We start from the raw sequence: 26,713 nt of genomic DNA on the forward strand, positions 1-26,713 counted from the left end.
TATATAGATATATAGATAGATAGATAGATAGATAGATAGATAGATAGATAGATAGATAGATAGATAGATAGATAGATAGATAGATAGATAGTAGAATTTAGTTAGTCAGTCTCTAAATCAGGGGTGTACTGTTTATTTTTATGTGTGTTTCCAGTTCCTCAGTACTAAGCTGTCCAATAGAGGGGGGGGGAGAAACTGTTACGCAGTCTGGCAAAGAAGACCCAAATACTTCAATACCTCTTTTTATATTCAAAAGAGTACGAAAGTAGGATTGTCCTGGTTGTAAGAGCATATGGTGTTATCGCCACATCCGCTACTGACACGGTGAGCTCAGTTTGAATGAAAAAAAAAAACATGTTTCTAGCATCCAAAATAACAGTGCTTGTTCCTGTAATCACCATTAAAATGTTTACTGGGGAAAAAACTAGTGTGAGTCCTTCATCAAAGCACCTGATCAGCAAACTTTGTAGCTCCTCCATCCAATGAATTTGTTTTACAGAAAGAAACCTAGCAGTAAGTTTTGCAGTTGTATTAAAAGATGTATATGAACCTTAGTCTGATATTAGACTGGTTGAATTATACAGCTTGCTAAAAGTTGATGGGAGCCATAATATTTTACATGGGAGCAATACCTGCAGCAAACAGGGGGAATCTAAAGAGGGGCAAGGAGTGTACTATAATTTATTTAAAGGCTTTCATAACATTTTTCATATATATAATTAGGGGTGCAACGATACACAAAATTCACGGTTCGGTTCGATACTTTGGTGTCACGGTTCGATATTTTTTCGATACAAAAAAAATGTTCATGCCTTTTTAATTTGTCATTTATTAAAATTATAAATATATATTTTAACTCAAAAGTACAGTTTTTAAATTTAACCCTAACCCTTGTGCGTGTTTTTTATTTTGACAGCGAATGCGCACCTGCGGACCACTTATGTGCAGCCCTGGTTATTTAGCTCGTCATATTGCAGCCACAGAAATTCTTTTGTCCATGAAACCATAAAGCTGCACTTTCTTTTTGCCTTATAGTCTGATTTGTCATAACTTGAATAAAAAGTTGATAAAAGTCAACTTTGATAAAAGTTAATAAAATAAATTTAAAATTTTCAACCGAAAGCACTGTATCGACCGGTTCAATATCGATACGAGTATCGTTGCACCCCTAGTATGTATACATATATATATATAAAATAAATCTATTAAAAATTGAATTAACTAAATTGAATTGAAGAGTCCACATGAAGATATTGGAAAGAATTGTACAAACTAGACTAAGAAGAAAGGTGATAAAAAAAACACCCAGCATGCCCCTGCGGGCGGTTTATCCTTCAAGCTCGGGTCCTCTACCAGAGGCCTGAGAGCTTGAGGGTCCTGCGCAGTATCTTAGCTGTTCCCAGGACTGCGCTCTTCTGGACAGAGATCTCCGATGTTATTTCCGTCTGTATCTGGAAGTCCCACAGGATCTTAGCTCGGTCATTCTCCACCACCCTTGGGGGCATCTCCCATTTTGACCTCGGGACTTCCAGGTTATACTCGGCACAGATGTTCCTGTACACTATGCCGGCCACTTGGTTATGGCGTTCCATGTATGCCTTGCCTGCTAGCATCTTGCACCCTGCTGTTATGTGCTGGATTGTCTCTGGGGCATCTTTACACAGCCTGCACCTGGGGTCTTGCCTGGTGTGATAGACCCCAGCCTCTATGGATCTTGTCTCAGAGCTTGTTCTTGTGCTGCCATGATTAGTGCCTCTGTGCTGTCTTTCAGTCCAGCTTTGTCCAGCCACTGGTAGGATTTCTGGATATCAGCCACCTCCTCTATCTGCGGTGGTACATACCGTGCAGGGGCCTGTCCTTCCATGATGGTTCCTCGTCTCCCTCCTCTTTCTTGGGTTTCTGCTGCCTGAGGTATTCACTGAGCACTCGGTCAGTTGGGGCCATCTTCCCAATGTATTCTTGGATGTTCGTTGTCTCATCCTGGACTGTGGTGCTGACACTCACCAGTCCCCGGCCCCCTTCCTTCCGCTTAGCGTACAGCCTCAGGGTGCTGGACTTGGGGTGAAACCCTCCATGCATGGTAAGGAGCTTTCTTGTCTTTATGTCAGTGGCTTCTATCTCCTCCTTTGGCCAGCCTATTACCCCAGCAGGGTACCTGATCACGGGCAGGGCGTACGTGTTGATGGCCCGGATCTTGTTCTTACCATTCAGCTGACTCCTCAGGACTTGCCTGACCCTCTGCAGGTACTTGGTGGTTGCAGACGGATCGCAAGTTCGATTCCTGGGGCGTCTGTATCCAGTAAGGGTCCTAAGGCTAGACCCCCTATGCTAAGCGAGCCTACCGCAGACATGAGCGAGACAGATAAATATGAAGGCATGCCGGCTCGGACGTCGCCCGGATCAACAAGGTCCGCGTCAGGTGTTGAGGAACCAGGGCACCCTGACGAAAAGTGGGCTACTGGAACAAGAAGGCATCGGTGGGCAAGAGACGAAAACAGGGCGTTGTTGGAATATATATATATATATATATATATAATTAATGCTTCTTTTTATTTAAAGCCAATAAAAAATGTACATGGGCGATTAAACTCTGGGCCTCTGACCTGAGGGTTATTAGGTTGGAGACTGAATTATTGTTAATATTAATTAATGCCTACACCATCATAATGTCTGTTTTCAGCAGCCCAAAAACTTTAAGAAAATGTTTTCTTTAAAAAATTGTAACATTAATATGGCACATAAATGCAATCAAATGGTTTATTTGTTTTTAGTTTAGTTTAGTTGTTAGGTGTTTGGAGTTAAACTTTAAAACACTGCAATTTCTAAAAAGGAAACCAATGAGCAATTGATTCTGAAAGACCCATTTTGTTTTCTCTTTGAATATTTATTATTGCCCATTAAGACAAAAGTGCTTCTTATCCAGTTACTCAATTAATATATGGGATAATCAATAAATTATTTGATTACTTAAATAATTAATAGCTGCAGCCCTAGTTCACTTACTCCCCATGCAGCTTCTGTTTCTACCTGCTCATGTTTCTACAGTAGAATCACTGTGGCGATCACTTTGAAGTGTCTTTGTGCTGGTTGTCATCTTTGCTTTTTGTTGTCAGTTTTGTGTTCATACCAAAGCACTAAGAGAAAGATCATGTATGTTTCCTCATTAGGATAAGAATTTTTGTTAGTTTGGTAGGGACGTGTAGCCATGTCCGGTTCTAGCCTCGCCTCTGTCAGTGCGCCCCAGGGTGGCTGTGGCTACAATGTAGCTGCCATCACCAGTGTGTGAATGGGTGGATGACTGGATATGTAAAGCGCTTTGGGGTCCTTAGGGACTAGTAAAGCGCTATATAAATACAGGCCATTTAGCATCTATTGTTAAATGGTAGTTATGAGACAATGCTTTTCAGCTGTTTTACAGTAAAATGAAAGTAATGTAATGAGTAATATAATGAACTACTTTCTTCTGTGAGTAACATAATGCATTATTTTTAAGAAAAGTAATATGTGGGGACACAGTGTTGGGAAGGTTACTTTTAAAATGTATTCCATTACAGAATACAGAATACATGCCCCAAAATGTATTCTGTAACGTATTCCGTTACGTTACTCAATGACGAGTAACGTATTCTGAATACTTTGGATTACTTAATATATTATCATGCTTTTTACAACAACGTGAATGTACTATTGCTGTGTGATTTATTACTTTACTGAAGGTCTGCGACTCCGAACTGTAGTAAAGGGACCTCTGACTAATAGCGGTCCTGCGGCTCGTAGCCGAAAAATAGCTTTACTTTGTTGTGTGGGTCAACTTTGCTTGCGAGAGACAGAGAGAGGCGTTGAAAGGCTGCTCCAACGGAACTTATTGTTTCGGAGGAAAACACGAACACAGTGTACAGTCGAGTTTAATAGCTTACTTACAACTGGGCTCGTCAGGCTCTCTTCTTGGCTGCAGTGGTTATTATTATATTTACATGCTTCCAGCTCCCGTTTTTGCTTGATGACAACTCGTACTTTTCCACTCCCCTTTTTCTCCCACGTCGCGCTCACAGACACATAACGGGTATGGCAGTCCATTCTCCCTGCAGCACGGACTACACTGCCCATGATGCTACATTCTTTAGAGCTGTAGCATTCTGCCTATTAGCTTAGCACAACAACAACAACAAAAAGGCGCTCTCTCACCCAGGAAACACGCAGAGCGAGAGCGTCACCCTGTAACCATGGCAACCGCAACGCTGCCGCCTGGAACAACAGAACGTAGCTGTCAAACAAAACCCAAACAGTCCTGACCCGCCACAATATGAAACAGGAGAAGTACCGCCGTGTAATCCATTTATTTCAACAAAGTAACTGTATTCTAATACCACCTTTTTAAACGGTACTGTAACGGAATACAGTTACTCATATTTTGTATTTTAAATACGTAACGGTGGTACATGTATTCCATTACTCCCCAACACTGGTGGGGACAGATGTCTAAAGAGGTATGATTTGAGCTGGGAGACATGGAAAACCTTGTGTACGTGCATATTGCAGGGTAACTTCAGGTGAGCAGAGACAGGATTAATCATTGCCTCGATTTCGAAGGGGGGCTAGTATATTGATTTAGTTGCAGCTGTGCAGACGGGACTGTGTGCTCACCTTCTATTACTGGAAAGAGTGGTGGGTAGTAGCCCAGGGAGACCTCGAAGGGGAACAGGATGGGGGGCAAGGTAGTTGGGCAATTGTGGGCAAGGCTGGACTGGGACAAAAAAATCGGCCCGGGCATTTTGACTAGAGACCGGCCCACCAGGATAAATGTGACGTCATCCAGGGGTAAAACCGCAAAGGATTCTGGGAACTTGTGGCAAGAGGTACTAGCTGTTGAAATCTCCCAATTCTTTGAATCTTTGGGCTGAAGGAAGGACAATACTCGGTGTATTTATGCTCAATCAACAATCATTTATTTCCATACAATTCAACACTTAAGAGCATAAGGACCATCATGATGGGGAGACTGCCTGAAGAGGGTCACAGCAAGTCTCAAAATGGTGACGGGTTGCTCAGCTTTTTATAGTCTCTAGTGGCCCCCATCTAGTCGTAAAAGCCAAAACATCACATTCTTTCTCTGTTACAGCGCCTAAGTTATGACCTCGGCAGTTGTTTCTCTGCTTTCTGTAAGGTGGGGGTATGGAATGTGGTCTGTCTATCTCCCCTGTCTTAGACACAGAGTCTCCTTCTCTTCATGATTCAACAATAGAACATGTCAAGAAAACAGTGTAACACATTCCCAGCAGATCAAGGATACAGAGTGATGCACCTTTATCTAATGAACTAATATGTGAATATGTTCTGTTAACTCAAAAGTATAATGAGAACTAAACTACATACAGCTCACACACTCTATATTAAAGGGTATAATATGATCTACAGCAGTATTCTAATTCAACTACTTTGATTACATATATAAGGTAACATATGATAACAGAATAATATCACAATTCCCCCTTTGATCTCTTTTCTTCAAAGAGATCACTTACAACATACACTCCAGCATTGCAAGGTCCAGTTCTTCTTGGTCCTGAGGCCCTCTGTCCCCCTTTAACGGGTGGACCATATGTGGGATGACCTCTGTGTTCACGCAGTTCAGATGCAAGCAAAGTTAGATTTACGACCATAACAGCAGTTACAGATGACACTCCCATCACTCCCCAATTCTCCCACAGCTTTATTTTGGTGCTCCAGTTTTCCACCCCCTTTTTAATGCCCCCTTATACCTTTCAAATGTACTTAGACTAGAACCTCTGTCTAAGGAGCTTTTAACCTTTATTTTTATTGCTGCAGCTACCAGTGTCTTCCAGTTGGGTGATTCTCAGCTTCTTTCTTTGACCTCCGGGGTTCGACCACCCTTTAGTCATTGCACAATTCGATTTCAAACAAGGATCTGTGTGTTTTGGGATCACCGCCGTGTCCCCCTTTTTGCCAAGAGTCTCTCGAACCTCGTTGGTCTGGTGTTCCTGGTTTTCGCCAACCCCTTCATGGTTATTGCTGTGTTTGTGGGATCCATGTTCTCCAGGAGCCCAAACGCCATGACACTTGACCCCAGTTGCTGTCTCGGCAGTCCCTACATCTGTCTCTGCTGTGAAGGGTCCTCACATCTCCGTGTCCCCGTCTGGTGTCTGTTCCTTTCTCTGCAAGAGACAGAAAACCAAAACACCTCTCTCTCTATCTATCTATCTATCTATCTATCTATCTATCTATCTATCTATCTATCTATCTATCTATCTATCTATCTATCTATGCTATTAATTTATCATATCTATGGTTTATACTATTAATCTATTCTCTTGTATGTAGTACCATGGTACCACAATGGTTCTTGGGGAACAGTGTTTTATCTCAAGACAAAGCAGTGTACACAAAATGACATAAAAATCTTAGTTTTCACTTGTGGATCATTTGATACACATCTGACCATTTTGAGACAAATTTCGTTCCATATAGAAGGTACTTTAAACAAATTTGCATGCAGAGAACACAACAAATCAGCGTCTAGCAACTAGACACATCTTTATAATCTAAAATCTTACATTAAATATCAACCAGCTGGAATTATATTTTATTGTCAGCAAGTAATCAAAGAATGTGAGCAAGGAGTTCATTTCTATTCCTTGTAATATCAGGTTATCATGAATGAGTATTGTAAAATCACAATTTATATGTGAATTTCAAAGACAGTGAGCTGTAAGTGTCACTGAGCCTCAAGACTGAGGGATTAACTAAAAGCTTCATGGTGTCTCTCATGCATTCCAAACCATTTTAAAGGACTGCCTTTTACTCTGACAGTGAACCAGTTAATTTCTATTTGGACATTTCTGAAAAAAATAAACACTAGTGACATTCTATCCAGAATAACAATTCGTGGGCATGGTCTAAAACATTCCCATTTAGAACCCAGGATGTGCAGAGTGAACTGCTGCAATTTCATTTTTGACTTTTTTAAGTGTTTGAATTTTAAGCTGCTGTGTTTAGATTTTGTCTCAGTTCAGCAGATGTAACAGGTACGATCCTTATGAGTCATTCCCTCTCAAACCATCATGGGCCATCCGCTCAAACACCTGTAGGTGTAAGTCTGTTTACATCTACAGGTCATCAATGGTCTGTGACTGAGTGCCCCAACAATGGATCCTGGAATGCCTAGAACTGTAACATCAGTAGAGGCCAACTTCAAGGCAACTGCAAAAGTCACCACCAAGTGCAGTATTTACCAAGGACATGCTCTGTCCCCACTGCTCTTCGCCATAGGCTGGAATCCCTTCAGTGAAGTCATTGACAAGACTGGCTATGGTTACCGTATGATGCAATTGTCGGCCACTTCCTCTACATGGATGACATCAAGGTGTATGTCAGGAGTGAGCGAGACATAGGCTCAGTGATCCACACCACTGAGGGGATTGCATTACCAAAAGGCAACACTGCAGACAATGAGGACAGCTACAACTACCTGGGAATCCCACAGGCAAATAGGAACCATGAAGAGGCTCCTAGGATAGCTGCAATCACCAAATACCTGCAGAGGGTGAGGCAAGTCGGAGGAGGCAACTCAATGGAAAGAACAAAATGCATGCAGTTGCATTGGACGGCATGATACATCATCACAGTTCCTCTCTTGGCACCCTTTTATATGGTATCTCTAGAACAGCAAAGACAGTGAAACTCCTTCTGAGCTCCCCTATACTTCTCAGTGGGACTCTCAAAGTATTTGAGTATTTGTATTGCTCTTTCTTGCTGATCATCACCTATCTTCTTAGTCTAGTTTGTACAATTCTTTCCAATATCTTCATGTGGACTCTTCAATTCAATTTAGTTAATTCAATTTTTAATAGATTTATTATATATATATATATATATATATATATATATATATATATATATATATTAGGGGTGCAACGATATCGTATCGATATTGAACCGTTCGATACAGTGCTTTCGGTTCGGTACGCATATGTATCGAACAATACAACATTTGTAATTTATTTTATCAATTTCCTTCTGACGATGCTGTCTGTGTTGAGCGCTCAGTGAATCTGTGTTCGACTACTCCACTGAGCGCTCAACACAGACAGCATAGTCAGAAGGAAGAGCGCAGGGCAAGCTAGCGAGACAGAAGTTAAGCTCTCCTTGCAACAGGCAAATTGAACCTCATTCAGATCTGGCGTTTGGAATTATTTTGGTTTTCATGTGACGTATGACCCTGAAGGTAAGCGAGTCATGGACTAAAGTAAAACAGGATTGGTGTGAACTAGTGTGTTAGCGCAGTTAGCTCGTTAACGTGTTGGCCGTCTAGCCCCATGCACGGAGCGATCGGCGGTAGCTCGTTAACGGAGATTTGCCGTGTTGTGGCGTTAAGGTCATTTCAACGAGATTAACCTGAAAGCACTAGTGGGAACACAACGAATATGACTGCACATTTACGCCGACATCATCCTAGTGCAAAGACAAGTGGAAGCAGAAAAAACAACAAGCATGCTACTAACTTTAGCCGAGTCATTTAGACAGCTGTTAGCACATGATTCTCCTTATGCTGCTGAGAATATAGCCCAGAAGAAGCGGATAGTATAGCTTTTATTTTGGAAAGAGACATTTCTCTGTAATAAACTCTCTTTTCCAAAGATGAGTGATTCCTCAATCAGATACAGGGCTTGCAATATCGCTAGCCCGACGTCCCGGGCTACCAAAATCTATCTCTTCCCTGCCCGTCGGGCTATTGTAGGAAAAAAATATATGTCAATGCTTTTGCATTCTTTCAGAAATGTCAAATCAAATCAAATCAAATCAAATCACTTTTATTGTCACATCACATGTGCAGGCACACTGGACAGCACATGCGAGTGAAATTCTTGTGTGCGAGCCCACAAGCAACAGAAATGTGCAAACACAACAACACAAACCAGCAAATACAAGAATGGCTACATCTGAAACTAATAAATATATGTACAATATATAATAGTGTATGCATTTCTGGATGTGTATACTAAACATTTTCCTGTGTGTGTGTGTGTGTGTGTGTGTGTGTGTGTGTGTGTGTATACACATTTTACAAATTAAATAGTAAAAAAATAATAATAATAAAATATATAAAATATACAGAGTTGAATATGTGCAAAACAAGTGGCATTTATATACAGTGTGGAGTGCATAATGTTGAAGTTCCAGTAGTGAAGCTGAGGTGTCTATGACGTGTTCAGCAGTCTGATGGCCTGGTGGAAGAAGCTGTCTCTCAGTCTGCTGGTACGGGACCGGATGCTGCAGAACCTCCTTCCTGATGGAAGTAGTCTGAACAGTTTATGGCTGGGGTGACTGGAGTCCTTGATGATCCTCCCCGCTTTCCTCAGGCAGCGCTTCCTGTAGATGTCTTGGAGGGAGGGAAGCTCACCTCCAATTATCCGTTCAGAGCACCGCACTACTCGCTGGAGAGCTTTGCAGTTGTAGGCGGTGCTGTTGCCATACCAGGTGGTGATGCATCCAGTGAGGATGCTCTCAATGGCACAGTGATAGAAGGTCCTGAGGATGCGGGGGCTCATGCCGAATCTTTTCAGTCTCCTGAGAAAGAAGAGGCGCTGCTGCGCCTTCTTCACTGTTTTGTTTGTGTGTACTGACCACGTAAGATCCTCAGCCAGATGTACTCCAAGGAACCGGAAGCTGCTCACTCTCTCCACAGCAGCGCCGTTGATGGTGATGGGGGTGTGTACTTCTCTGCACCTCCGGAAGTCCACTATCAACTCCTTTGTCTTTGCGACGTTGAGGGTGAGATGGTTGTCTTGACACCAGTGGGTCAGGGCGCTGACCTCCTCCCTGTAAGCCGTCTCATCACCGTTGGTGATAAGACCCACCACTGTAGTGTCGTCCGCAAACTTCACAATGATGTTGGAGTTGTTAGTGGCTGTGCAGTCGTAGGTGTAGAGTGAGTACAGGAGAGGGCTCAGTACACACCCCTGTGGAGCACCAGTGTTCAGTGTGATGGGGGATGAGGTGATGCTGCCCAGTCTGACCACTTGGCGTCTGTCAGACAGGAAGCTAAGGATCCAGCTGCAGAGGGAGCTGCTCAGTCCTAGATCCTGCAGTTTCCTGTCCAGCTTCGAGGGAACGATGGTATTGAATGCTGAGCTGTAATCTACAAACAGCATTCTCACATACGTGTCTCTCTTCTCCAGGTGTGACAGGGCAGTGTGTAGTGTCAGGGCTATGGCATCATCAGTGGACCTGTTGTGGCGGTATGCGAACTGTAGAGGGTCCAGTGAGTCGGGTAGTGCAGAGCAGATGAAGTCCCTGACCAGCTTCTCGAAGCATTTGCTACGATGGGGGTCAGGGCTACAGGTCGCCAGTCGTTCAATGAGGAGATGGTGGAGGATTTGGGTACAGGGACGATGGTGGCCATTTTGAAGCAGGCTGGGACTACAGACAGAGAGAGGGAAAGATTGAAGATGTGCGTGAACACTCCAGCCAGCTGAGCCGCGCATGACTTGAGGACCCGGCCGGGAATCCCGTCCGGACCAGTAGCTTTGCGCGCGTTCACCTTCCTGAAGCACTTCCGCACATCCTCCTCAGACACAGTGTGCGCGCTGACGTCATCCGCGGTGCGCACACTGTCCGGTCTCATGGTGTTCGCTGTGTCGAATCTAGCGTAGAATACGTTTAGATCCTCACACAGAGAGGCCGTGGTCTGCGGTGTGCTGGTTTTCCCTCTAAAGTCTGTGATCGTGTTTAGTCCCTGCCACATACTCCGAGGGTTGTCAAACTGTTGCTCCACCCTGTCCCTGTACTCACGTTTGGCTGCTTTGATGGTCTTCCGGAGTTGGTAATGTGCGTGTTTGTAGTCCGATGTGTTCGCGGAGGCAAAGGCGGTGTTCCGTGCCGCCAGTGCCGCGCGAACATCTCCGTTAATCTGTAGCTGGGTAATTATGTCATTGGCATCGGTGAGCCACTGTCAATATGTGACATATTGAAGTCGCGTTTGAATTTGCGCTTGTTTTTTTGCTTTCACTTTGCAATCGTGTGAACTGTGTATAGAGAGCGACAGCACTGATCTGTGAGTGATGATAATTTGTGCACCAATTCCTCTGACATCGTCTTATTAATCGTTAGCTTACTATGCAAACATGACAAGTGAAATCTCCCGCAGCTTAAACATGTGAGAGGTTGATCGCGCAGAGAATCGCTGAGCTTATGTGAGTGAGTGTGTAAAAGCATTTCAGTTCTGCTGAGCCAAATAAGACAGGTCAGGGTGAAGAAGTGACAGCCAAAGAAAAGCTTACCACAAAACGGAGAAGTTATGACAAATCAGACTATAAGGCAAAAAGAAAGTGCAGCTTTATGGTTTCATGGACAAAAGAATTTCTGTGGCTGCAATATGAGAGCTAAATAACCAGGGCTGCACATAAGTGGTCCGCAGGTGCGCATTCGCTGTCAAAATAAAAAACACGCACAAGGGTTAGGGTTAAATTTAAAAACTGTACTTTTGAGTTAAAATATATATTTATAATTTTAATAAATGACAAATTAAAAAGGCATGAACATTTTTTTGTATCGAAAAAATATCGAACCGTGACACCAAAGTATCGAACCGAACCGAACCGTGAATTTTGTGTATCGTTGCACCCCTAATATATATATATATATATATATATATATATATATATATTATATATATATATATATATATATAATATATATAAAACACCCAGCACGCCCCTGCGGGCGGTTTATCCTTCAAGCTCGGGTCCTCTACCAGAGGCCTGGGAGCTTGAGGGTCCTGCGCAGTATCTTAGCTGTTCCAAGGACTGCGCTCTTCTGGACAGAGATCTCCGATGTTGTTGGATCGTTGAGTTGACTCGGTACAGCCCCAGCTCTATAGTAAAGTGTGTGTGTGTTTGTGTGTGTGTTTGTGTGTGTGTGTGTGTTGCTTGCCAGACTAATCACTGCATCTTTTTTTGTCAGTATCTGGGAACAGAGTTTGTCATGGGGGCGGAGCCACTGTATAGATGGGGTTTGGAGTTTTCCCGATTCACGCCACGGACATGAGCACTGTGTGGGATTTTGGTAGAATCACAGGGGAGCCACAGAGCGAGGACTGTCACTGTTGTCATTCACCTTTTGCTCTGTAAATAAACTCATTGTCTCTTTTGGAAAAGTCCTGCATTTGGGTCCCGTACTTACTGTGAACCTGACATGCATACCATTTTATACATATGATGACTTTGATTATTGGGCTTTCTTTACCTTAAAATATGAAACACCTCGAGGAGACTGTTGTGATTTGGTGCTACATAAATAAATTTGAAATAAGGCAAGACAAGGCAAGTTCATTTATATAGCACAATTCAACAACAAGGTGATTCAAAGTGCTTTACAGAGACATTAAAAAACAAAAACAAATAAAAAGCATGATTTAAAATTGATTAAAAAAACAGTAGATAAAATCAGAATAGTAGATAAAATCAGTAGTTAAAATGTAAGTTTTTAAATTTAAGCTTAAAAGTGTGGATTTAGTGTTTTATTCAAATGCAGCTGAGAATAGGTGAGTCTTCAACCTGGATTTAAATTTAAATAACTGAACTTCAAAAGTACTTCGGACTAATACTTATTCCAATGATCTTGATAAAGTCTTACTTATACCTTACCTTTTTTTTCTTTATTGCCATAATAATGTTTACTATTTTAAGAGTTTGACAGACCTTGGAAGAAAATCAAATTAGATCAATTGATCCATCCATTTTCTTAAATACTTATTCATTTCAGTTCAGTTCCAGGTAGACAGTGCCAAATCAAACAACAATTGTCTTAACTGCCTTTATATTTGCAAAGTATTAGACGTAACAGTAAAAGGAAATTGAAAAAAGACAAGCATAGCGAGACCATGGGAACAACTAAGAACAAAAACAATAAACAGGAGAAAGTAGACAAAAATAGTGAAATGCAATAGTTGAACATACAGTCAGGGAAAAGGAGGAAAATGTAGAAAAAAGGTCAGTGCAACATGGGAAGTCTCCCAGCAGCCTGAGCCCATAACCTGTCACCTGTCCAGCCCTAAATATAAGTTTTATCAAAAAGGAAAGTATAAATGATAATTTATCAAGGAATAGTGAAAACATATCCTTGTGTCACCATGACTTATTACTATGATGGAGAAAGTGTTCATAAACAATGGAATTTCTATCAAACACAGAATTTCAAAGTACCTTCAATAATACTGAATGTACTTTCACAGCCAGTTTTGGACCACTTCTCAGTTCCATGTCTGCTCTTAAATTGGGACAAAGTGTCACTGGTGAAGCAACAGCTGTCTGATGGCGTAACAGATTGGTGCCTGTGCTAATCTAAGCTGTAAACATGAGGAACTGCTGTCAGCTTAATCTGCTTGTCACTGCTGGAGTGGAGTCTGGCATGCTGCTAGACAACACTAGGCAGGGCTGCCCACACAGCCAAGGGGAGCTGCACTGAGTAAAGCTAGCAACTGAACTAACTCTAGTCACTCTAGTCATATTAAGCCAACATCTCCAGATGGTATATGGGTGCAACTGACCCATTCACCAATGAGTGCTTAAAGCTTTAGCAACAAAAAAGGAAACAAATACCATGCTGATTATTGTGTCATTTCCCTGAGCTCTTGTCCCCTCAGAGATGATGCACTGGGATAATGTGTACTTAAATAACAGAAATGACAAGCTTCTGCTGTCCATTACATTTCACAAGCTCAAAATATCTTAATGGGAATATACAGCCATGCACACCTTTAAAAATGACGTGATTTAGAGTGATTTTAATAATTAAAGCAAGAGGAAGCATAAACCAATGTTTCTGTTTTTCTGTTTGTTAATATATAGCTGCTCAGCACAATTTTCTCATCCGATCTCCAGAGTTCTGACATCAGATTCATAGTGCAGCAGTAATCACAGTCCTGTTCTTCCCATGCTGCCCGATATCATGCCATGTTATTTTAAGATATAAAAGGAATGATATTCAGTTAATTCAAATTTACAATTATTTTAAAATTTATCACATTCTTAGCAGAATATAAAACATATTAAAATGTATTATTATGTCTCCTGCCTCCTGCCTCCTGACATCTGACCCACGTTAACACATGGACTGAACATACACACACCCACAATGGACAACTGTACCCTCAAACACACAATAATAACATGGACTGAACCACCACTCACAACCACCAGCACTTTATATAGCCTCTGTAGAAACTATCTACACCCTCACTTATCTTAACTGCACTACTGTATAGCTCTGTGTAAATAATCATTCTGTACATTCGATAATTTTTAACCCTACAACTGTTTACAACTTGCATAGTTCCCATTTCTGTATAGCTGTATATCTCAGATTCTGTAAAGTTATTTATTTCATATTCTGTATAGTTTTTCATATTTATAGCCTGTACATAGCTTGTACATAGCTTGTACTCACTACAGCCTGTACATACTTATAGTTATAGAATATTCACAACATACTTCATACCGTGTACATTATAACATACCATAATAGACCCATTTCTGTAATATACTCACATATCTATATTATTGCTAATATATATTGTAATATATTTATCACTAAAGCACTTCTGGATGGATGCAAACTGCATTTCGTTGCCCTGTACCTGTGCATGTGCAATGACACTAAAGTTGAATTCTATTCTATTGAATGATGCACTTTAAACTGTTAGCAGTCGGACGTACCGCCCACGGGACATTGGATGGTTTAGGGGACTAATAGGACTGCTAAGGGGTTAACTTAAATGGTATCACAACTAAAATGTCAGAAAATGCTTAGTGGCAGAATGTCTGTGAAGGTTCTCAGTGCTTAGTGGCAGAGCTCACAGACTGAGTTTCTGGATATGTCTGTTGACTAGGATTGCATTGTACCATTCTGTTGAGTTTCTATGGCAAAGACTAAAAAAGTACTTAACATTTCAGTGTCTTGTGTCATCTATAATCAGAAATTGCAATAACCAAGTTAAAACACTCTTGCTAAGTTTATTTTATCTGTTAGCTCTCTTTAGAGCAAGCTATTAGAAAAACAAGAGCTCATATTTTATATTTCTAGCTTTAGCATCTAGCTTATTAACATTGAGAGCTGGGGTTCTATTTGGACAAAGTACCTAATACATTGCTTGCAATTTTGACATGAGCACATTGCTCAAGTCAGGCTTGGCTGGATGATCGTCTTTGGTGGTGGTGGTCAGAATGACTGGCAATAGCTTACCAAAGTGGTAAGTTTTGGTAAGGTGATATTTAGCCTGTTTTTCCATTAATGTGTTAAATTAGCATTATCAATATGATGAGACACATTTAAATTTTTATTTTTTGTTTTCAGGTGTGGAAAAGTGGAAAGCAGAAAAAGAAAACACAATGTCTGTGTTTAATTTTCACCAGCATCTGTAGAGCTCTTTACCAAATACTGATATGTGTTTTGCATCTGGGCACTTTGGGCACAACACGTTCTCACTCCCAAAGCGTAACATTTTACGCTAGGTGACAATATATTACGTTCCGGGGACCCAACACGTCCCTATATTATGAGATTGGAAAAATGAGGAAACACGAGAATCGTTCAGAATGAATTTACACATGTATGTTTGTTTTACTTAAATCGCTTTGGAAAGACTATCTAACGTCATTAAAGTGCTGGTTAGGGTTAGGGCTGGACTACATGGCTGGAATGTGTATTACAGCGGGAGCGTCATTCTACTGGATTTCATCCGTAACCCGGCGCATAGCATAAGAACGCGAAAGGTGACCTTCCGCGTTCCTCGGGAACGCCTTGGGACTTGACAAATCGTCAGTATATTACGTTTCAGGAGCGAAAACGGACTGTTGGGCATTGAAGCTCTGCTTACAGGGGTTCTTTTCTGGTCATTTTAATTCCCTTCAATAATGAGCCAATATTGTTGTTCTTCTGCCAAGACCAGTCTCAAATGACATGAGGAAAAATAGCTTTGCATTTGTCATGTCACTTGTATAATAATGTCGTCATCTATAAGAGGATTGTCCCCTAATAGCAGAGTTGCACAGTTTGATCCTCAACTGTTTCTGTATGAAACCTAAGCCAGACCTACTCATTGAGTGTGTATGTTTTCATGTTCATGTAATAACTTTGAAACTGTATCCTCTGGTAAACTCTACATTTTCTGAAAAGAACACAATTCTTATACTATTCTTAGTAGATCATACAACAAACCATTCCAAGCCCATATATCAAATGATCTCACTGATGGACTTTCAATCCTTCTCCCTTCTCGGTGGATTAAAAACAAGCTTAATGTGTTACTTTACCAAGGATTAAGAGAAATCATGCACCACACCCACAACCCCCACTCCCAACCCTCTCCTCAATCTCCTCCTCTGCCCATCCTCCCTATACTGCAGCAAGTGGCATTGGTACAGATCTGATGATATCTGAGTATTTATACCTATAAAATGGTCTTGGAGTGCAGGGATTACTTTGCTTGAACTTAATGCAAATGGAGTTGTAAGATATGAAAGCTAATCAAGAAAGCTTTTGGACATGAATTTGGTAAATGGTCAATGGTCAATGTCCGACTTTCTTTTGCTTTTTTGTGTGTTCACTGTTCTTTTTGCACTGGACAAGTGTTGTGCGCTGTTAACATACACGAGACAGGCACTACTAGACATTGGCAACTCACGCAATTATCTGGACTGTACTCTTTTCTTATCCCTGGAGCTTTCCGCTCTACCACCGGAACTTACAGCCATTGTTTGCCCCGGCAGCCACCGCCACCACTCCCAGGAAGGCCACGAAGCACCAAGCCCAAGTGAGCCAGCCGACCCCAGGAGAGCGCTTCGGAGACAGAGACGCAAACAAGGCAATAGGGGTGGGCTCCATGCTAGGCTAAAAGCTCGGGCTAGCCAACCACCTCTTACTAGCCAATGTGCGGTCCCTGGAAAACAAACTCGACGAAATATGAGCCAGGATCACAACACAGCAGGAGATAAGAGAATGCTGTGCTCTTATTTTCACCGAGAGCTGGCTTTCAGATAAAGTCCTGGAATGCGCCGTCCAGTTGCAGACTCACTCTGTACACTGGAGAATCCGGTAAGGCTTTTGGGGGAGGTCTATGTGCATTTATTAACAACTCGTGGTGTGGAGACGTGCAGACTGTCTACAAGTACTGTTCGCCAGACGTGGAGTTTCTAATGCTGAAATGCCGCTCTTACTATCTGCCGCGGGAGTTCTCAGCTGTGTTTTTGGCCATTGTTTACATCCCACCGCGAGCTGACTTCGCAGCAGCGCTCGGCAAACTCCACGAAGTCATCAGCGCATTAGAGACAACTGCAGTATGCCTACTGGCCCAACAGGTCCACGTCAGACACCATCGCTGCTGCCACTACTCATTCTCTCGCCTTGAAAATAATGACTCCTACATCAGGGTACTCTTTGTTGATTATAGCTCTGCCTTCAACACAGTCATCCCTCAAAACCTCATCCACAAACTGTCTACACTCGGCCTGCACCCCACCCTCTGTGACTGGCTACAGAACTTTTTGACTGGCAGGCCTCAGTCTGTCTGGATCGGCAACAGGACTTCAGCCAGCATTACAACAAACACTGGAGTTCCACAGGGTCATACTGAAGTTCACGGATGACACTGCAGTGATCTGTCGCATCACTGGAAGGGACGAAGTGGCTTATAGAAGAGAGGTGGTCGGTCTGGTGTCATGGTGTGAGGACAACAACCTCACCCTCAAAACTGATAAAACAAAGGAGATGATAGTGGACATGAGGAAGAAGACGAGGCCTCACCAGCCGTTGTTTATCCGGGAGAGTGAAGTGGAGAGGTTGAGCAGCTTTAGGTACCTGGGCGTTCATATCAGTGAGGACCTCACCTGGACACTGAACACCACACAGTGGTCAAGAAGGCTCACCAGCAGCTGTATTTCCCGAGGAGCCTGAGGAAAATTTGGTATGTCAGCCAAGATCCTCAGCAGCTTCTACAGCTGCATTGTGGAGAGCACAATGACCAGCTGCATCACTGCATGGTACGGCAGCACTGCTGCTATGGACCGCAAACGCCTGCAGAGAGTGATAACAACTGTGGAGAAGATCACCAGGACCTCACTTGTCTTCATTTACTTATTTTGTACTTATTTATCTTTCAGTATTTTTTATCCTTATTTTTACCTTATTCATCTTAATATCTTGTCTTATTTTTATCCTTATTTATCTTGTTCCTTCAACCCTACCTAACTTGGCATTAGAAGAAGAAGAATTTCATTGCACAGAGAAATGCTATTTCTTCTGTACACATGACAATAAACACTTTGAATCTTTGAATGGTAACTTTATTGCCCCCAATGGGACATTGATTTGTAGTATGTCAACACATCAATAACACATACACACACACACACACACACACACACACACACACACACACACACAAAGAAACATCCCAAATGTTATCAGTAGCATCAACAAAGTGCAATGTGCAGTAGTGATGGCAACAACACTTATGGCTTAGTGTTATTGAGCATAACAATAGCAGCAGGTATAAAAGACACTCTATGTCTCTTGGTCTTCCCTGCGGCACTTTATGCCAGCGACCTGAGGGAAACAGGTGAAAGTCTCTAAAGAGAGGATGGTCTGAACATGACATGACAGAGGTTGCCTTCCTCAGCACCGGGCTGATTAAAACAGATTCAATAAAACTTTTATAAAAAAGGTAATCATCTGAGATGAAACGTTAAAATCTCCTTAAAAAGTACAATCGTTGTTTTACCTTTTTTTCACTGTAGTGTCAAAATGTGACTCAAAGGACAGAGCCTTATCAAGAGCAACCTCCAAATACTTATGACTATCCACCAGTTCAATGGCTGCACCATTTACTACTGTTGGAAGGGGGCTTCCTGAAGTAAATTACCATGTCCTTAGTTTGTAAGGTTTTGATCTTTAAGGACTGATCACACCAAGAAGCAAACTCATCCACAGCAGGTCCATGGGAATACTCTTCACCATGACGGACGCGTACAAGGACTGTGTCATCTGCATATTTAATGAAATGCCTTTCAGCCTGTGTACTACGACAGTCATTAGTGTACAAAATATATAGCAGGGGAGAGAGAAAACAACGCTGTGGTGAACCAGTGGAAGAATTCAGCTGATTGGAAAAACAGCCGTTTACTCTCACACACACTGAGATCTGTCAGTTAAAAAGTCTAAAATCCAACCAACAAGATTAAAATCAAGTTTAAACTGGTTAAGAAGCTTATCAACTAGGAGATGTAGCTGGATATTATTAAATGCTGAAGAAAAGTCAATAAATAGGTGCCAGTCATGGGCTTTGGCCCCATCCAGATGGTGATATAGGAAAATCAGTGGGATTGTATCAAGAAGAAAAGTGTACTTTACTGGCAGTCAAGCCTTCATGAGTCAAAGCTTTGAGTTTCTAAGCAATAGTTTACTGATTGGTACTGTGAAATTAAATAAAATCCATAATGATGCATTTGGTTGGTTTGACTCTATTAAAGAAGAAGAATCATCTTTAATTGCTTTCCACCTGTCTCCTGTACAGAGATGTGGGTGGATGTTAACGTACAAATAACTTAATAAAATCTCCACTGAGTTTTAAGGAGACCACAAAAATTGGACTCTGGAAACGAGACACAATTCCACCAAGACCTAAGCGTAAATTTCTGTATATACTCAAGTATATCAATTAAATATTATGTGTTTATCTAACCTATTACAAGTAGATTAAAAAAAAAGATTTTAACTAGTAACTCAAAAAGGTTTAAACATCAGAAGGAAAAAAATTGTGTGACAAGGTCTGACTCAGGTGTTGGGGAACCTGTACACAATGATGAGTAGTGGGGTACTGGAATAAGAAGGGAGTTACATGAAGAGGATGTGAGACCTATGGAAGCGTTGATACCCAGCATCAGGACTGACAGTGAATTCAACAAGTAGCTTAGTGTTCCAAGATTTGGAAGAAGCAACTGCTGTTACAACTGCAGATCAATGAGGTACAACACAAATGCTACAACAAAGGGGAGCCAGGACATCTGGTCAGTGGGGAGATTTCAACCCCAGCCAAGATTTGATACCATGGTTAACTACTGAAGGTGCGTTAAGTGTGAGAGCTGCTCACCTGAGAGATAGGAAAGTATAAGAAAGCTGGACCTGGACACTATGTGGCAGATTACCAAGACTATATAACGTATCCTCTGAAGGTCTACTACAGGACATGAATGCAGCATTACAGACTACACCTACTGTGACCATCACCAAAACCAATCAGCTGATCTACACCAAAGCAGCAGTGATCACAGAGATGCTTGGCTATAAGACAAACTGCCACAAGTACCCTCTATGGAGAAAAGGACTAGAGGAGAGTGTGGAGTAAGCCAACTATTGATACTGCAGAAAGGTGTGATGAAGAAAGGGTTGCTTAAGAAGTACAGCAAGCTGTCCATGCCTTAGGTGTTGAAAACTGCCAAGGAAAGACTCTCAGCCTTGGCCAGTCACTTATAGAGGTATACCAGAGAGAAAGGAGGCAGGAGAATAAACCAGCTGTACTCCATTGAACTATCTAAGGTGTATTCTCAGTGGCAGGGCAACAATATGCGAACAGCCCCACCAAGGCTGGAGACAGAGCAATACTGGAAAAGCGTGAGGGGGGGCTCAACCCGGGGTAGCGGTCACGTCCGGTTGGGGGCTCTGTTGGCTCTCAGGTGACTGTTTCCTCGCGGCTGCGTGCAGCGGGGCTAGGGGAGGGTCTGTGCTGACGGACGTGGGTTACTGACCTGGCAACCTGGCTGCCCCTGGGTGGGTCCGGGATGGGCGTGAGGTTCTGGGGGCGCTCCGTCTCTGGGCTGGGGCCCGGGCCGGGCCTCGGGGGCTTGGGTCCTGGTTTGTGTGTTGCCGGGGTTGTGGGCGGGTGGGTGCATGGGGGCCCGGCCCTGGAGCAGGGTGCCGCCGGTGCGTCGAGCCGCCTGGGGGGCTCTTCAACTGGTGGGGGGGATGTGTCACATCTTGCAGGAGCTTTCCTTCTCTTCAGGAACTCTCTGCAGGAGGGGGAGATACAGGAGAGGTGGAGGAAGATCTCAGCCTGGGCGTTTACCGTCTTATGTAGTCTGGAAGATGAGTGGATGGTGGGGTGGGTGCAGTTTTCTCTGTGGTGGGGTTGGGTGGACTGTCCAGGGCTCTGTGGAGCCGGGGGGCGCTACTGCACTGGGCCCCGGTCTGATGGGCCTGGGCCCCCTTTCCCTGGCGGGTCGCGAAGGGTGGGAGTGCCTACTGGGGTCAGCGGGGGAGCTGGCCCCAGGGAGGGGTTACCTGCCCCTCCCTTCCTTCCCTCCCCATCTCCAGCTGCCTCCCTCTTCCCGCTCCTTCACAACCACCCACACATGCAGGGCCTTGGAGTAGGGGTATGTCACCAGGGTGCAGAGGAGGCTACCCCCCCCTCTGTCCCCTTCTGGCTGCCTCTGCCTCAATTTTATCCCACAACTTAGACATTCACATTATTCACACTCTCATTACACATACATATAGGATCTTGGGGGTGGGCACAATCACGGAGTCCAAATTACCATCAGGGTGTATACCTCACCCCTGACGTCGTTGCCCACCTCTCAATTTTAAATACACTTAGTCATTGAGGGCTAGCAGGAGGGACTATGCGCTTACCTGCTGCTCCTTGGCAGGTAGCTCCATGCCCTCCTGGGTTTTAATTGCACCTTAGATCACATATGCATCAACACTACAATGAGCGGGTGGAGGGAGGTTTGGAGTCTTCTCCCACCCCCATTCTCTGCGGCCTGCTGGAGCGGGAGGGCTAGTAGGAGGAGTTGGCCGTCCGGCTGCGGTCTGGGGTGTGGGGCCTCCCTGCTGCTGCGGAGTCGGGGTGGTCTGCCTCTCCCCACCAGCAGGGAAAAGGGTAACACCACCTGGGTCTGGGTGCAATTCCCCCCTCCAGGGGCAAGGGTACCTAGACCCGGTTTGTAGAGTACGCTTGGGGAGTGTGATCGTGTGTACAGCGTCTCTTTATGTCTATCTCCACGTTGGTTGAGTGTGGAGTGAGTGCACATGAGAGCATGAGGGTGGGAATGGATGTTTGTGTCTGTGTGTGCCTGTATGTCTGTGTCTATATGTCAGGTTGGGTATCAGACGCCACCTCTCTGGGGACACCTCAGGCCCTCCAAGGTTTGGAGGCCTATCTCCACCCACCACCACTTCCCCTGCCGGTGGCGGACTCCCTCAGGTGTCGGTGTGCTGGTGGTTCTTTGTGTCTGGGGGTGGGCGTCCGGGTACACACCGGCTCACTCCTTGGCGGCCGCTTGTCGGGGCCTGGGGCCTGGGGCTCGCTCGGGCCCCCTTTGGAGGTGGGGTGCCCCCGGCCTCTCGGCCTGGGGCTCGGTCACTCAGGCACAGCTGGGGGCCGGCGGAGCTCACGGGCGCGTCACTGCAACTCCCCCTGGCTTCTGCTCCGCGGCTGCTGGGCGAGCCCTCATCTGGGACTCTCCTCAGCTCTTACTGGAACAGTGGCGCGGCTGCCCCTCTGTTGGTCTTCCGTGGTCTCTTGTGTTCTGGGGGCCTCTGGATGTCTGGAGTTTTGATCTCCTCCATACCCGCTTCACACCCTGGAGGACGGGGCTGTGGCCCCCCCACACTCCCTAGCAGATCATTACATGGAGAAACCTTTGGAATGCAAGCAGCTGATCCACACAGGTATGCACACAGGTGTACACATGGGTATTCACAGACGCGGACTAAAGCTTTCTTGGCTGCTGCCTCAAAGCACACTGTGCGCTGTCTATCTTGCGTGCTGCACAATATCGTTTATTATTCAGTAACTATTGATATCTATGACTAGCTAGTTTATTGTGATGGTGCTTTGTTTTCTCTATTATTATGTTGCTCTTTGTTGTTTGCTGTCTCCTCTGTTTGTTTTTTTTTGTTTGTTTGTTTTGTTTTGTTTTTTTTCTCCATACAGGTGACCCAGGAGTTGTTGTTTTTTTCCTGTTTCCCCCCCTTCTCACCGTCTCTTCTCCCCTTTGGTTTTCTTTCTTTCTCTCCCCCTCTTTCTCTCATTCATTCCCCCTGTCCTATTTCTTAAAAAAAAAAAAAAAATGACAAAGGATGAACTGAAGCTCTGCCATCACGTAATGTCGCATACTGCTGTTTCTGATGTCATTTAAAGAAAAAAAAAAAAAAAAAAAAAAAAAAAAAAAAAAAAAAAAAAGGAAAAGCGTGAGGGAGAAGGACGCAACCCATAACATCAATGCTCAGTGGCTAGTGGATCTAAGAGCAGACCACAGCAACCTCCCTGAAAAGGATCCAGTAGCCTCTGGTAGAACAAATAAACCAGTAATGGCTAACTGAAGTTCTGATCCCAAAGGATCCCCAGAAGGTCCCATCAACTACTGGCCAATAACCTACCATGTGTTCCTGTGAGAATTACAAGATCTGGGCAATCAACACTTATGGCCTATCATACACAAACCTGAAAAAGCTTATTACCATGCATGGAGGGTTTAGGGTGTGGTGAGACATGCCCAGAACACCTCCCAGGGACCAGATAGTCCACAACAACAGGAGAAATACCCCATACTCTTGACACTCTCTTTACCTGCTCCCTACTCTCACTACAGATCACAATTTTTCTGCAAACACCATAGACACTTGTCCATTACCATTGCAAGAAGCAGCTCAATGCTAATCCCTTATGTAATTCAACCCTGACTTTTAATCAACATCTAATGCTATGTGAAAGACAAACAAAAGCAGAAATTTCTACACCTACCTCCAAATGCTGGCCTCATGGTGAAGTCATGGTCATCTACTTTGAGCAGGTGTTCTGTCTTCATTTTGCGAGATTTCGTCACATCTGGAGGCTTCTTTGACAAGGAGCTACAGCAGGATGACAGTCACTGTCAGATAGCTGATTTAAACAGTTTTGATTATTAAGAATTAAAAAATAATGCACCAGGAAAGAATGGTACAAAATAATATGCACTGAATAAGAAATGTATGAACTGATTTATGCCGATATGATTGATGATTGAAAAGTTCAGTTCAACATGAGCAAATCAGTCACTCTGTTTGACGCCAGAGTGATTGAGTTTACTGTTTGTACTGTTTGTACAATTACAGTATTTGTGTTTTTGTTGAGTAGAGGCCATGCTGGGGTATTGTATTGCTTTACACATTGGTTAAATTTAATTCAATTCAGTCTTATTCAAATTGTGCCAAATCACAACAACAGTTGCCTCAAGCCACGTATGTGTTGTAATGACTCCTCTGTTAGAGCATTCATTTGTGGCTTAAAAAGGAGAAAACCTACCTGGCCCTGTGTGAAAAAGTAATTGCCCCTCTTGTTAAATCAGGATTGAACTGTAATTGTCCACATTTTTTGGAAAGCTAAGTCCTGATTACTTGCAGATCTGGCAGAAATCACTCAAATAGAACATGTCTGACACAGTGAAGCAGGCTAAAAGATCTCAAAAAGTATCCTCGATCTAAAGAAACAGCTGAGTAATAAAGTTAGACTTCTATCAGTCTGGAAAGGGTCACAAAGCCATCTGTAAGGCTTTGAGAACTCCACAGTGAGAGCCATTATGCACAAATAAAGAAAACAAGGAATAGTGGTGAACCTTCCCAGTGCCATGATTCCACTGTGTGGCAGGCAGGATTAGGACCCAAATGCAGGACTTCGTACACATGAGGATGAACTAAAAAGAGGCAGCTTTATTTTGCTGAAAAACCATAGAATACTAAACTGGAAAACTTGAAACTAAGACTAGGGAATGGAAAACTAGGAGTTACAAAGGAACACGAAGCACAGGAAATCACACAGCTACGAGGGACGATGTGACAACAAGCTCATGCAGATGGTCATGGTTAGATGCGACCAAAATCAAGCTCTTTGGCATTCAATTCAATTTTTTCAATTTTATTTATACAGCGCCAAATCAACAGTTGCCTCAAGGTGTTTTATATTGTAAGGTAGACCCTGCAATAATACATAATAATAGACTGCATTTATATAGCGCTTTTCTAGGCACCCAAAGCACTTTACAAATCCACTATTCATTACAGTCTATCAGAAAAGAAGAGAGCAGATTTCTCCTGTTTGGCTCTCCCTTCAATTGGACTCCTGTTAAATCCAGAAGTTGAATTCCAAAATCCTGCTCCTCACATACAGGTCTAATAATCAGGCCCCATCCTTGATCATTAATGACCTTGTAGTGTTAACCATTATAGCGACCTCATTATGAGCGAGCCGTCTCTCGCTCTGGAGCCTACTTGTTGTTAGCGCATGGAAGAGTTTTAAAAGAGTAGAAGAGTGGAGGCAAAGGAGCCTTCACACGTTCAGGTCTCCTCATCTTGACCAGCTCGTGGATCACCAGCTGGGTTTACTATCTCTGGCGATGTGTGGTGAGAATGTGGAGACAGACACTATCTCTACTTTAAGATTAGGCTTAAAACTTTCCTTTTTGCTAAAGCATATAGTTAGGGCTGGACCAGGTGACCCTGAATCCTCCCTTAGTTATGCTGCAATAGGTAGGCTGCGGGGATTCCCATGATGCACTTTCTTCTTCAATCACCTTTCTCACTTATGTGTTAATTGGGTCTGCAACCCAGTGTTTTGTGGTTGTGGATTAATTTATATTCCTTGATTATTGTTATTCATGGTTTTGATTTTCTCATTATCGTCTTCTGCTTGTGTTTTATTTTTAGTTCCTAGAATTTAGGTTTCTGTCACTTTGTCTTCCCTGTGTCCCATTTCTAGTCACTTGTCTCCACGTTCCCTCTGTTTCCCATGTCAGTTGTGTTTCTGTGTCTCAGAGTCTAGTTTGTGTCTTTGTGATTGTCTCATGTTCCCTGTTTTACTTTGACAGTCCCTTGTCCCGTGTCACTGTATCTAGTTTTGCTTCCCCTTGTCTCATTATGTCTATTTAGTCCCAGCTGTGTTCCCCTCCTGTTTCCCATTCCATCATTACTCCCTTATGTATTTAAGCCCTGAGTTTTCCTTTGCCCTTTGTCGTGTTTCTGGTCTTTTTACACTTCTAATTTCTCAGTGTTTTGTCCTTAGTTTTATGCTCTAGGTTGTTGGTTTGTTTTCTGTACGTTATATTATGAAGGATGTTTTTTTTTGTTTTATTTTTTTAGCAAATAAGGTTGCCACTTTAAGTTCACCTTTTGAGTTTGAGTCCTGCATGTGAGTCCACATCCTGCCTGCCAGATAGACCTCTGCATTGAAATGTACTTCTTATTAATCTCTAGTTCTCTTCCACAGCATGTCTTTTATCCCGTCTTCCTTATCTCACCCCAACCGGTCGAAGCAGATGGCCCGCCCCTCCCTGAGCCTGGTTCTGCTGGAGGTTTCTTCCTGTTAAAAGGGAGTTTTTCCTTCCCACTGTCCAAAGTGCTTGCTCATAAGGGGTCATGATATTTGGGTTTTTCTCTGTATTTTTCTCTGGGGCGACTGTGGCTCAGGGGATTGGGAAGCTCATCTGTAACGGAAGGTTGCTGGTTCAATCCCACTCTCTCTGTCCTGGTCGTTGTGTCCTTGGGCAAGACACTTTACCCTACCGCCTACTGGTGTTGGCCAGAGGGGCCGATGGCACGATATGGCAGCTGCTTCTGTCAGTCTGCCCCAGGGCAGCTTGGCTACAACTGTAGCTTGCCTCCACCAGTG

The 26,713-nt window shown here is 43.4% G+C and overlaps 1 protein-coding gene across 1 annotated transcript in view; it reads right to left on the bottom strand.

The window, feature by feature from the left end:
* The window catches only part of gabrr2a (gamma-aminobutyric acid type A receptor subunit rho2a), a 96,172-nt gene that overhangs the window by 61,135 nt on the left and 8,324 nt on the right, over window positions 1–26,713 (bottom strand). Inside the window, exon 3 of the mRNA XM_005943514.3 lies at window positions 23,816–23,922. Within this exon, the coding sequence (XP_005943576.1) occupies window positions 23,816–23,922 (107 nt within the window). The remainder of the gene's footprint in view (window positions 1–23,815; window positions 23,923–26,713) is intronic.

This window comes from Haplochromis burtoni, unplaced genomic scaffold (genome assembly GCF_018398535.1).
Source record: "Haplochromis burtoni strain Fernald_Lab_line unplaced genomic scaffold, NCSU_Asbu1 Contig_369, whole genome shotgun sequence".
NCBI classification, from domain to species: domain Eukaryota; kingdom Metazoa; phylum Chordata; class Actinopteri; order Cichliformes; family Cichlidae; genus Haplochromis; species Haplochromis burtoni.